The sequence below is a fragment of the Rhinatrema bivittatum genome, chromosome 3, assembly GCF_901001135.1.
Source record: "Rhinatrema bivittatum chromosome 3, aRhiBiv1.1, whole genome shotgun sequence".
NCBI lineage: Eukaryota > Metazoa > Chordata > Amphibia > Gymnophiona > Rhinatrematidae > Rhinatrema > Rhinatrema bivittatum.
The window spans coordinates 168,948,754-168,962,956 of NC_042617.1; the positions used below are offsets into that span (position 1 = coordinate 168,948,754).

The 14,203-nt window shown below is 45.0% G+C and overlaps 1 protein-coding gene across 3 annotated transcripts in view; it reads left to right on the forward strand.

Moving 5' to 3' along the window:
• Positions 1 to 14,203, forward strand: part of SPAST (spastin) — a 367,367-nt gene that overhangs the window by 113,616 nt on the left and 239,548 nt on the right. For all 3 annotated transcript variants that reach the window (XM_029593917.1, XM_029593916.1, XM_029593915.1), the window contains one exon: positions 3,485 to 3,624. In XM_029593917.1, coding sequence (XP_029449777.1) covers positions 3,485 to 3,624 — 140 coding nt within the window. The remainder of the gene's footprint in view (positions 1 to 3,484; positions 3,625 to 14,203) is intronic.

The window sequence follows — 14,203 nt, forward strand, 5'->3', positions numbered from 1 at the left end:
AGTCCTTTAAGTGCCTTTTGACAAACTCCCAAGCATGCTGTCATGTGAGGAGTGGCTTCCATCTGGCCAACAAATGGCAAGGGCTTCACCAGACAGGGAGCACAAAACTTCTGGCATACACTAATACCTAAATTATCACAAGACCTAAATATCTGTTTTCCAATCCTTTTCCCTCAAGCCAGTTTCCCCTGTCTCCAGCCTCTTTTGTGGCTTCTCTACTCTGGACCTGCAAAACTCACTTCTGCACTACAACTCCTAATGGCTCTGGCAGAGCTCCTGTGGCCTATTAGCATCACTCTCCGGCAGCCCTGGTACAGCTCCCTTTGGTGGCCCTACCAGCCTTCTTGTGTTGGCTTTGCTGGAAGCAGCAATGAAACCTCTGGTCCTTGCCTGGATCAGCAGTGAAACAAATGTTTGGTCCCATGGACTAGTGGGAAGCATTCAGGTGGGCTGTGTGCTCTCCTCCCTCTGGTAACATTGCTGTCTCTTCTCCCATCAGATCCAGTTGGAAAGAAGCTACAGAGAAAGCTACCTGACAGGAGAGAGAAGAGTGTTTGAGTTAGGCAGGGAGCTACATTTTTTCAGCTTCTTGACTATGAATATAAAACAAGGTAGCTCTTTAGGAATGCATATTTCCAAAAAAATCTTTTTATATTTAGGCCAATATATTTATTCCAACAATCTGTAGTACTATATATTAAAAAGGGGACATCTGCTGTGTAGTGTAAATTGCTTTTGTGGCAGAGCAGAGGCTAAACCATTTTTCCAAAAGATCAGGTGGTTACTGAAATTCTTTATAGAGATGGGCCAACTTTTGGACTGTAGCATTTTCATTAGAAGCATTTTGGACTCAAGTTGGAGGTTTTTCAGCAAAATCCTGAGAGCTGGATCAGAGCCATAGCCAGGCATTATGAAAAATAGGGCCCTCATCGTGAGCATAACATTTAACACCACACGCTGGGAGACTGTTAAATTGAGCGGGCTTTGAATTTTATTTTCACTCAGCTGTTTGCTCTGGCTCTTTTGGGCTTCCAGTTCAGTCGGAACCAGTAGAGAGATCCTGGCACCAAGAGCCTGCCTTCAGAACTCCTGGGGATCTTTTTTTTTCCCTTAACTTTATTTACTCCAGTTATTGCACTGTCAGTCCTGGGCTGGGGCCAGGCACCAGGACTCCCTTTAGAACCCTGCAGTCATGGTCCCCCCAATCCAACAACTAGATATCAACCCCCTCCCGTTCACGCCCTCCCCACACAAAATTAACGATTATTCAGATTTTACATGAAAAAGTACATTCTGAGATAAGGTTATCACTTGCAATATCTATATTATATTTACATGCATTGCTGTGGCACTAACTAGAAAACCCTGCAAAACAAGTAAAAGAAAAAAGGCACTTGGAACAATATGATATTAGCCTATGGTAGTGCATGTTAGGTGTAGGCTTTACCCTCAGAAAGCCACAAGTAAACTGATTTACAATTACAATATACTAAACCTCCCATACCAAAACAGCATTAACTGCCAGCATTCAATCCTACCTATAAAAAGACAACATTGCAAATACTACACCAGGCCCTAAACACCAGTACACCTCCTATTAGGAAAACAGAACAAACCAGGCTGTTGTAAATCCCTATCCAGAAACTACACGGTAGCAGAGCACCTCACCTTGTTCACACATGCCAACCCTCATCAGATTCCTAATGGAGACCATAAGTGTAAATAGAAAAGTGCAGACAAAAACTGAATTGGAAATCACAACAAGCCAGACTGTATATAGTGCAACTATGGAAAAACAGAAATACCACCATTCCTCATAAAACTTCAAACAATAAATTCAAGAAACATAAATCATAATAGTAAAACCATACTAATACAAATTATAAATATTTTAAAATAGCTGATGAATAGAACATCCAATAATTAAAAACTCATATCTCTGTTTCCAAAAGTCAATAAAATATTTTAAAACAGCTGATACATCAAATATCATTCAATTAAAATTAATAAGGATAAAAAAAAATACCCTGCTTTCCATACCTGGGAAATTTTGATTTCTAGATGACCTGAGATTGTCATGGATTAGCAGGGAGAGGGGAAGGGGTTGTTGCATACAAACTTTCTCCATGCTTTCTCTCCCTCATGCTCAATCATATACATACACATGCTCATATGCATTCTTTCACACATGCTGAGTCACATACACACACACACACACACACACACACACGCTTGCTCTCATGCTCAACTGTAAACACATACACACATGCTCATTCGCTCTCTCTTACTCTCAATCATACACACACATGTTCAGTCTCTCATGATAAATCATATACACATACAGACTTATTCACTCTGTCACAGGCTCAGTCATTCACACACTCATATGCTTTCTCTCACGCATACTCAGATCATATACACATACTTGTTCACTCATGCTCAACTATGCATATGTGTTCAGTCTTTCACACACACTCATACCTCTCTCACATGCTCAATAATATATGTTTATACCTCTCTCTCATGTTCAGATACACAATTGATCATACCTCTCACATGCTCAGACAAGCACATGCTCATATCTTTCTCTCACATGCTGGATTGCATACACACACATGCTGGATATACAAACACGCTCATAGGCTTGCCACCTCTCATCTAACCTCCAGGTATTCTGAAGCATGGGGAGGGAAGCTAATGCTTCTTGGTAACACACAGGGCCACACTGCTGCTGCTCATTGCTGTTCGTTGGGGCCTTGCCGGCAGTGCTACTTTTCACTGCCAGGCGGGGAAAGGAAAGGGAGGAGGAAAAACCAATGCTTCTTACAGTCCTGGGTCCGTTCTGCTCTGCACTACCTGGGGGTGGGGGAGAGAAGAAGGCCAATGTTTTTTATTGCTACTCCTCATTGGTGGGGAATAGAGGGTCAGGAGTATGGGCTGTGCTGTTCTTCATTGCCCTGATGGGTGGAGGAGATTGATTTTGAAGCTCCATGGGCTGTGCTGCTATTTTCTGGGTGGGGGGTGGAGGAGGAGGCTGGAGGCCGGTAGCTTTGGTGTGACAGCACCTATGGCTGAGGCCACATTGGCTGTAGGCTAGCTACGGTTCTGAGTTGGGTAATAATCTGCAGTTTGAATTGCAATCCAGAAATTGATATAGGTGAAAAACTATGCTGCCTTGTACAATTAGAGGTGGTGTTTTGTATGCAGATCAGTGTCCTGATTTCAAAATTCTGATTACACATTCTAATAAAAAAAATAAAAAAGGTACCTTGCTGTAAAGCACTTATCTTAAGGGCACTGCTTTCCTGTATCAATATCATTATTCAGAAATTGGCCAATCTCTTGTGTATGTAGTAGTTTTGAAACAATTGATGCGAAAGTTTTCACTTTCTGACCACAGGAAGTAAAATCCTCTTCTAAAATAATAAGTGTAAGTTTGTCAGTAATAATACTAAGTGTGATCTGTTTTATTCATTTATTTAAGGGCACATCAGTAAAAAATAGTGTTCGGACAAACAAGATGCCTACATCTATAGCTGCTCTCCGAAGAAAGAAAGATTTAAAGAACTTTAAAAATGTGGATAGCACTCTCGCAAATCTTATTCTGAATGAAATAGTGGACAAGTAAGTGCAGCTGAGTGAATACTTGGTTCCTTATAGAAAATATTTCATTTCATTCGTTGTATTTGGAAAAGTTTGAGAGAATGATCGATTCTTCTTTTTCTCTATTAAATTTAAACAAATATGAACGTGGAGATAATTTGTCATTTTCTGGGGCAAAGAGTTCATCATGTGTTTATGAATATATTGGTGTTTCATGCTATATTTATATTGTCTCTGCTTAAAATGATAGAGTACTTGCATTTATTATCATATAATAAATTTAGTAACCAGATAATTTTGCCAAGTTACAGCTGAAAATTTGGCTGAAGGTATCTAACTGGGCTGTCTAGCTAGATTTAAACAACTATTTGTGTGACAAGAGTTTCTTAGCATCCAGACAGATGAATCCAGAACCAGTGGGTTATGTACTTCTACCAGCAGATAGAGATGGAGTAAAGCTGACATCGCAGTATATATACCCCTGCAGTAACAGCCTGCCAGTATTCTCAGTCTTCAGCAGATGGTGGACATGTATCTCCCTACTGGGGATTGCTCCAAGTTTTAGAAGGAGAAAGAAGGAAATTTAATTTGCTCAGCTCTCCTGCAGTGATACCAAATGTTCCCTACTCCAGTTGAGAATTCCTGAGGTGATTTCCATGGTCCCTCAGATGAATGCCTTGGTCTGGTAGCTGGTTTTTCAGCCTGCATGGACTTAGCTGTTGAAATAGTTGAAAGACAGTGGGTGCAGGAAGCCAAGCGCAGTGATGACTGTATATGCCCTTTCCCCATGCAGCCGGAGACTGGCTCTGTACTCAGCCGGGTTGGGATGAGCTCAGATAAAACTTAAAAAAAAAAACAAAAACAAAACAGGAGGGTTTTTTGTAGGCTTCCTTTGATCTCCGTGTTTGGTGCACCAATCCAACGTTCGTTACTACCCCTGAGGGAGTTCAGAGAATGAGGGCAGCCTGGCGGGTTGAGCAGCCATTTTGAGCTAGGCCCTGCTCTTAGGCTTTTCTCTGGATGCTGCATGGTAGGCCGTGTTTTCGCACGTTTTCTTGCATGTTAGACTGCCATATTCAGGACCGTCAGTTCGTGCGAGTGTGTCCGGCTGTGTATCCAGTTATGCACCCAGTTTTTGGATGCTTAGTTGGACACTTGCTTGGGCGTCCTGTTGGTAGTGACATCTGATTTAGGCTTGTGCTTGCCTGTACGCACAATCTGGGCTGTATTGGGGGCGCTCAGTTTTTGGGTGCCCATCAAGCACAGGATTTGGACCCCTAAATTTTGGATGCCCTAAATTCTGGAAGCACACCTTTCAGTTGCCTGTTAAGCGTACTGACAGACTGATGCCACCTATAGCTAAGAAAGCTAAGCATCTTACCCTCTGTGCTGCTTGTCATATTTAGCATTTCACCCTGGCCTTCACTCTAACTTGTGCCAGCGCTACTTAGAGGGTCAAGGAGAATTGCCATGGTCTGATTTTACTAAACCTGGTTCTTCCCAGCCTGATGACGGCCTGGGTAAAGATGTATCAGAAGGGAGCGCCTGACCTTGGAACTCCCTTAACTGGTTTGTCAGTGGGGTAAGGTAGTTCAGTGGGCACAGGACAGGTGCCTCGTGGGTTTGGCATGGATCCTTCTACCTTTTCTTGGGTGGAATTTTTTCAAGGATTGCAATCTTTTCTTCAGGTGCAATCCTCGGCCCCGACCAGTCTTGCCAGATCAGCCGCGGTTGGTGACCTGCTTGCCTGGTGCTGCGATTAAGCATCGAAATATACCTAGATCGGCAGCCGGTCTTTACAGCGGTCTCTGGATGGCACAATTGATGAAGCCGATCCTTACTTAGGAGGATGGGGAAATTCCTCTGGGACTGGAACCGTATAGGACTGTTGCGGTTCTTTCATAGAGATGAAATTACCGGCATTGATTTCCTAGACATTAAAGATGCTAGGAGTGCCTGGGGATTCCATGTCTGAGAAAAAGAAAAATCTCATTTTGGTTTCTTTGCGTAAAGCCTTGTTTTTTTTTCCTGTTATGGAGGCCATTCAAGAATTGATTGATCTTGAGGTGGGGCAGCCTGGAGGCAAATTTCAAAGGGGGTCTAGTCTTGGAAGGCCTGTACCCCTTGGATCCAGTGGCCAGAAAATGGTTGTTTTCTGAAAGTGGACGTGCTTGTGTGTTGTCTCCAAGCGGACAATTATCCCCGTGGAGTTAGGAGTGGCTTGAAGGAAGCTCACGATAGGATTGAGACCATCTTTAAGCAAGCATTTGAAACAGTGGTGAAGACCTTGTAGCTGACTTGTTCCCTGGTGGCTCGCTCCTGTTTACTTCTCTCGCAGGAGGAAGATGAATCTGGAGTGAATTCCAGGAGAGTTACAGAGACAGCAGCAGCCTTTTTAGCAGATACGGGCTGTGATTTGGTCCACACCTCAGCCAGAGGGGTGGCTTCGATAATAGCAGCCAGGCATCTGTTATGGCTGAGAAATTGGTCATCCGATGTGACCTCCAAGGCTAACCTTATGAAATTGCCCTTTAAAGGCTCGCTGTTTGGGAGCAAGTTGGAGAAAATGGCCAATAAGTGGGGCGAGTTCTTGGTTCCTCGGTTGTTGAAGGATAAAAAGCAGGCGCCACCCTCCTTTAGCATGAGAGGTCGTGCTATGGGATCCAAGCATTTTTGAATCTACAGAAGAGTGGCTTTTCATAGGATTTGACCTTTCGTTAGGTCTCAGTCATTTCGTCCCAACCAGCCCGGATGAGACCCAGGCTCGGGCAGAGGAACCCCCCAAGCCTCCCAATTAAGGTGTGCCAACTCATCCCCGGGAAGGGGGGGGGGGTCAGCTCTCTTTTTTTTATCAGAATTTGGGTCAAAATCATGTCAGACTAGTGTGTCTTGGAGGTGATTCAAGATGGATATGCGCTGGAGTTTCTCAGTGTTCTTCAAGACATGTTCATGGTATTTCCTTGTCTCTTCCCGCAAAAGAGGCAGGCAGTGGAGTGTACATTGTCAAAGCTCCTCAGTCTGAGGGCTGTGGTTCCAGTGCCCACGTCTCAAGAAAATATGGGCTGATATTCCATTTATTTCGATGTTTCCAAGAAGGGGAGGGCTTTCTTCATTCCATCCTGGATCTCAAAGGGGGTCAACCGTCATTTGCGGGTGACTCATTTTCTCATGGGAACATTGCGCTCAGTGATAATGGCAGTGCAGTCCGGGGAGCTTCTGACCTCTTTGGACCCGTCCAAGGCATACCTGCATATTCCCATCCGATTAGAGCACAGTCTTCTGCGATTTGTGGTTTTGCATTGTCATCGGGTTTGAGCGCTACCTTTTAGTCTGTCCACCACATCCAGATCTTTTTCCGAGGTTATGGTGGCAGCGGTGGCAGAGTTGAGAGGATGGGATCCTGGTATACCCGTACTTGGATGACTGGAAAATTTAGGCCATGTCTCTGAAATAGAGCGCCTCCCGGTGAAGCGCAAGGTGTTCTCCTTGTAGCAGGAACTCAGTTGGGTGGTGAACCGGGCCAAGAGCAGTCTTTTTGCCATCTGAGTCACTAAAGTATCTCAGTTTTCGGTTCAACAAGAAGCAGGGCAGGGTTTTCCTGCCGGCGGGTTGTATTCAGAAGCTGATGGCGAAGTTGATTCTATTGAAGAACAAAATACACTCAACAGTATGGTCCTATTTACAGGTGCTCGGATTGATGGCGGAGACCCTGCAAGTGGTGGCGTGGGCAAGGGCACATATGCGTCCTCTTCAGTGCACTCTTATTTCATTGGAGCCCAGAGTCTGAGGACTATTTGATTCGGCTTCACCTGTTGATGGAAGTCTGCACACGCCTGCAGTGGTGGTTAGAAGCGGATCATCTGAGAAATGGGATTTACCTGAAATCACTGGTCTGGATAGTACTTATGACAGATGCAAGCCTTCAGGGTTGGGGAGCTTAACTGTCAGGAACTGACAGCTCAAGAGCACTGGAGTACAGAAGAGTCTTTCTGGTGCATCAGTTAGCTGGAAGCCCAAGTGGTCCGGTTGGTATGTTTGCAATTCAGCGACAGGTTGCAGGGTTGAGCAGTCTGAACAATGTCGAACAATACAACAGTGGCCTACATCAAGAGGCAGCAAGTGTCGCAGGGAATAGAACAACTTATGGAATAGGCAGAAGTGCATCTTGAGGAGATCTCAACCTCGCACATTGCAGGAAAAGACAGTATAAGAGCAGATTTTCTCAGCAGGCAGAGTCTGGACCCAGGAGAATGGGTATTGTCAGATGAGGTATTTCAGCTAATAGTGGATCACTGGAGCCTTCCATTTCTGGCCCTACTGGTGACTTTTTGCAATGCAAAGGTTCCTCGATTCTTCAGTCGCAGGAGAGATCTGAAATAATTGGGCATTAATGCACTCATGCAGAATTGGCTAGAGGGCAAGCTGCTGTATGCTTTTCCCCCATGTCCCATGTTGGGCAGTATGATTCAGAGGGTCAAGAATCACAGGAATGATGCTTCTGGTGGCACCAGATTGGTCCAGGAGGCCATGGTATGTGGTTCTGTGAAGGCTCCTAGTAGACTCCCACCTCCGGTTTCCTGTCCACTAGGATCTGTTGCAGCAGAGGCCTGTTCTTCACAAAGATCTGACTTGATTTTGTCTTATGGTATGGCCCTTAGAAACATAGAAATTACGGCAAAAGAAGACCAAATGGCCCATCCAGTCTGCCCAGCAAGTTTGCACACTTGTTTTTTTTCCTCATGCTTATCTGATACTCTTGGCCCTTATTAACCTTTTGGTTCTATTTCACTTCCACCCCGCCATTGCTGTAGAGAGTAGTGCTGGAGCTGTGCATCTAAGTGAAGTATCTAGCTTAATTGGTTAGGTGTAGTAACTGCCGCAATAAGCAAGCTACTCCCACACTTATTTGTTTTCCCAGCCTGTGCAATTCAATCCTTGTTGGATGTCTGAATATAATTCCACTTTACTTCATTCCCCCCCTGCCGTTGAAGCAGTGAGCTGCACTGGATATGTATTTCAAGTGAAGTATCATGCTTAATTGATTCGTGGTAGTAACCGCCGTAACAAGCAAGCTACACCCATGCTTATTTGCTTATCCAGACTATGTAATTCAGTCCTTGTTGGTTGTTGTCTGAATATAAATAATCTTTTCTTTATTCCCCCTGCCATTGAAGCAGTGAGCTATGCTGGATATGAGAAGGCTTGCTTGCTGAAGCATGGATATTCTATTGCAGTGATTGCCAGCTTGCAACGAGCAAGAAAGTTCTTCACTTCCTTAGCTTATGTACGGGTTTGGTGAGCGTTTGAGTCTTATGAGAAGACTGGGTTCTTCCTTGTTTGGATAAGATCCCGCTCATTTTGGAATTTTTGCAGGATGGCTTGAATAAAGGGTTGGCCCTTAATTCCTTAAAGGGTACATGTAGTGATTCTTGTCTGTTTCAGGGGTCAGGTGATTGGTGGACCCTTGTTGGCTCATCCAGATGTGGCCTGTTCCTTGAAACATCTTCGTCCTCCTTTGCGGTTACCGGTACCCTTGTGGAGTCTGGTATTGGATTTCTTAGTGGGCCCTACATTTCGACCGATGCATAACCTTTCCTTGCGGTTACTGACCTTGAAAATGGTGTTTCTTGTGGCGATTTGTTCAGCGCATAGACTATCAGGCCTTGTCTTGCTGGGAGCCGTTCCTTCGAGTGAATCCAGGGTGATACAGCTGCGGACTGTTCGTTCCTTTTTGCTGAAAGTGCTCTCAGATTTTCCCTTGATGCAGTCTGTTTCCCTGCTGTCTCTGGATAGGGGGGGAGATGTGGAGGAATATTGCCTGTTGCAACCTTGGATGTTAAGAGACATATCGTGAGGTTTCTGGTGGTTTCTAGACCTCTCAGGAAAACGGATTGCCTGTTTGTCCTCCAAGGCGAGCCAGCTTTACATGCTACAGTAGCTCACTAGATTAAGGAGGTTGTCACAGGCTCGTACTTGGATGCTGAACAGCTGTTGCTTAGTCAGGTTAGGGCTCATTCCACTAGGGCTCAAGCAGTGTCATGGGCAGAAGTTAGATTGTTGTCTCCCATCGACATTTGCCGAGCTGCAAAGTGGTCATCCTTACACACCTTTTCCATGTATTATTGTCTGCATGTGCAGGCCCGGGAAAACGCAGCCTTTGTACGTGCAGTGTTGACATCTCACTGGTCCTGAGGTCCATCTGTCTACACGCTAGAAAATGGAGAAATTACTAGGGATGTGAATCGTTTTTTGACGATTTAAAATATCGTCCGATATATTGTAAATCGTTAGAGGTAAAATATAATAGGAATTCCCCCGATTTATCGTCAAAAATCGTAAATCGGGGGAAGGGGGAGGGCGGGAAAACCGGCACACTAAAACAACCCTAAAACCCACCCCGACCCTTTAAAATAAATCCCCCACCCTCCCGAACCCCCCCAAAATGTCTTAAATTACCTGGGGTCCCGGTGTGATCTTCCACTCTCGGGCCACGGGTGCCGGCGCTACCTTTGCCCTGTCACGGGTGTTGACAGAATAAATTCAGCAGTTCATGTTGGTTCTCTTCTCTCTGCTGGGTAGTGCATTTCAAAGCAAAAATGCAGCCATAAGCATAAGGGAGCTGTCAAAAGAACACTAGACAAAGTGATGGAAAGTCATAGGTTTGGGGATAGGTATAATATAATTTTGAAGTCCCTAAATATTCCTCAGAGCACGTCTTAACGACCGATTTTGGCTGGGGGGGGGGGAGGGAATCGGATTGACGCGGTTTTGTTTTTTTAAATATCGTGTAAATCGTAAATCGGGGGAGGGCGGGAAAACCGGCACACTAAAACATCCCTAAAACCCACCCCGACCCTTTAAAATAAATCCCCCACCCTCCCGAACCCCCCCAAAATGTCTTAAATTACCTGGGGTCCCGGTGTGATCTTCCACTCTCGGGCCACGGGTGCGTTGATAGAAATGGCGCCGGCGCTACCTTTGCCCTGTGACAGGGCAAAGGTAGCGCCCTTTGCCCTGTGACAGGGCAAAGGTAGCGCCGGCGCCATTTCTATCAACGCGCTACCTTTGCCCTGTGACAGGGCAAAGGTAGCTACCTTTGCCCTGTCACAGGGCAAAGGTAGCGTCGGCGCCATTTCTATCAACGCACCCGTGGCCCGAGAGTGGAAGATCACACCGGGACCCCAGGTAATTTAAGACATTTTGGGGGGGTTCGGGAGGGTGGGGGATTTATTTTAAAGGGTCGGGGTGGGTTTTAGGGATGTTTTAGTGTGCCGGTTTTCCCGCCCTCCCCTGATTTACGATTTACACGATATTTAAAAAAACAAAACCACGTCAATCCGATTCCCTCCCCCCCCCCAGCCAAAATCGGTCGTTAAGACGATCGATCACACGATTCACATCTCTAGAAATTACTACTTTCCTGATAATTTCCTTTTCTTTAGACCAGACAGATGAATCCAACTTCCCGCCCTTGGCTGCCGAATAATTGTGCTGTGTCCTCCTGCGTGGCTATGTGTTCCAGGGGTTACTGGTAACTGTTAATCCAGTCCCTAAACTAGTGTTAATACATTCTATGTCTGAGCTCAGTGTTCCCTGTTGGCTGAGTACTGGAATGGTTGTCTGTTAATCAAGTTTTTGTTAGTACACAGTTGACTTTTGTAGAGAATTCTGGCAGGTTGATGTCACTGCAGAGGTATATGTACTGTGATGTCAGCTTTGCTCCATCTCCATCTGCTGGTAGAAATGCATAGCCCACTGGTTCTGGATTCATCTGTCTAGTCTAAAGAAAAGGAAATGATCAGGTAAGTAGTAATTTCTCATTGTGCTATTAAATTTATGTGGTAATAGCTGAAAATATACACCCTGGCAATGGCTCTGGCCCTCCCTGCCCCTTTTCTGACTGGTTAATTTGGCACCTTGCAATTTTGTATATAAGCATTTAGCTGATCAGAGATGGTGAATTATTTCTGGTTAGATTATCAGATTATTCCAGAATTAGCTGGATAAACATTTTTGAAAACCCATTCCTAATAAAAGCTAATGAGCAAACATAGAGCAGGGATTATATTTTGCATGCAGAAAAATTTTTTGTATTGCAGTAGCATGTAACCAGAGCTTTTATAAAGGCCTTTAAGAAACTTTCTAGTTTGAGTGCTTTGCTCAGAGCAGTATTTTCCAGATCTAGTCCTTAAAGTCTTAAAAGGTTTAGTTTTCAGAGTAACCCATATATGCAAACTAACCAGGTTCTTAGATCAAATGTATGCAGATTTATCTCATAGCTATTCGTTGTGGCTAAAAACTAGATCTGTTAGAGGCCCTTCAGAAAGTAATTTGAAAACCCATGCATAGAGCTATTAATAAATCATTGTAGGGCTGTCACATAACTTTTATTTCCCAATGCTTTTATTTTGGAAAACCTAAATATGAACACTGTTTTTCAAATGTGGGGAGCTAAATTTACATTTGTACATTTTATAATCTGTAATCAACTCATTTTTTTATGCAAATTGTACACTTTGATTTAAGGATAAATAATTTATTGGGACCTAATCACTTTTAATTTTGTGCCTGTAATAGGCGCATTGATCATGTATGTTACTAATCATCATCCTTACACAAATGTATAAGAAGGTATGTTAGAGGTTATGGTATTTCATTGGATTAACATAATGTTTTTATACCTTTTTATTGTAAATTGACTTCCATTATCTTACATGTCACCACCACGTATTTTTTATGTGCATCTTGTATGTAATACTATATAAATCAGCAGCAATTGGATATTAATTGGGGTGTGAGGGGAGAAGGGAGTCTGTTTTGGGAAATTGTGCATGTACAGAGCAGAATAACTGAGAGAGTGCAAATTAAGGGCCTGATTTATCAAAGTATTTTCCCATAGACAGAGAATGAGAGAAAAGCCTTAGTGAATCAGGCAGTAAGAGAGAAAAAGTAGTGTGTTAAAAAATGAGGCTTATATCTCTAAATATAATACCAGTGAGTTTACTGAGACAAAAAATGTTAATAGGAAGTATGGAAAAATATGGGCAGTAAAAAGAAAATTATTATAAAAGGATTATGCAAATATTATGAAAAATGGAAAAATATAAAAATCTTAATTTTTTACTTAAGTGCCATAAAAAAAATTGGAGATTCCCAGGGTCATGCATCCCTTAATATGATTAAGTTGTTGTTGAATTATGAATTATAATTCATATTCTCTAAATCAGCGCTTCTCAACCGGTGTGTCGCCAAACACCGCCAGGTGTGTCGCATCTCCCGGTGTCCCACTACCCCGTTCTACTTTCCTTTTGCCTTTTTCCAGCTCATGCGGGCCAATTGAAAGCCTCCTTTCTTCCTACCCCCATTACACAATGGGAAGCCTCCTTCATTCTGCCTGCCCCCGCGCAGGCCAATCGGAAGCCTCCTCCCTACCAGTGGGAGTAGGAAGAAGGGAGGAAGCCTTTGATTGGCCGGTGAGGCAGGCATCAGAATCCCCGGGGTGGGGTGGGAGGAATAGAAGTTTTTGAACTCTGACGAAGCAAGATCGCGCAGTGAAGAGGAAAGCCGCCATGGGAGCCCATTCCCATGGCGGCGAAGAAGAGACCTGACCCCGACAAAGCAAGGCCGCCACAGCCTGTGGCAGCGAAGAGGAAACCCGACCGAGGCCACCACGGGAGCCCATTCCCGTGGTGGCGAAAAAAGAAGGCCCGCTGGAGTAAAGCCGCGGGGGAACTGGAGCCCATCCCTGCAGCGAAGGAAGAAGATTTTGGTGAGAGCTGGTGCGTCTGTGTGTGAATGAGTGCCTGGCTGAGAGCTGGTGCGTCTGTGTGTGGATGAGTGCCTGGGTGAGAGCCGGTGCGTCTGTGTGTGTGAATGAGTGCCTGGCTGAGAGCCGGTGTGTCTGTGTGTGAATGAGTGCCTGGCTGAAAGCTGGTGTGAATGGGTGCTTGGGTGAGAGCTGGTGTGTGGGTGTGAATGGGTGCTTGGGTGAGAGCTGGTGTGTGTGGGTGTGAATGGGTGCTTGGGTGAGAGCTGGTGTGTGTGGGTGTGAATGGGTGCTTGGGTGAGAGCTGGTGTGTGTGGGTGTGAATGGATGCCTGGGTGAGAGCTTGTGCATTTGGTTGTGAATGGATGCCTGGGTGAGAGCTTGTGTGGGTGGGTGTGAATGGATGCCTGGGTGAGAGCTTGTGTAGGTGGGTGTGAATGAGTGCCTGGGTGAGAGCTTGTGTGTGTGAGTGTGAATGGGTGCTTGGGTGAGAGCTTATGTGTGTGGGTGTGAATGGAAGCCTAGGTGAGAGCTTGTATCTGTGGGTGTGAATGGGTGTGAGGGTGAGAGCTGGTGTGAATGGAAGCCTGGGGGAGAGCTGGTGTGAATGGGTGCTTGGGTAAGAGCTTGTGGGTGTGAATGGTTGCCTGGGTGAGAGCTTGTGTGTGTGGGTGTGAATGGGTGCTTGGGTGAGAGCTTGTGTGTGTGGGTGTGAATGGGTGCTTGGGTGAGAGCTTGTGTGTGTGGGTGTGAATGGGTGCTTGGGTGAGAGCTTGTGTGGGTGGGTGTGAAAGGATGCCTCGGTGAGAGCTTGTGGGTGTGAATGGGTGCTTG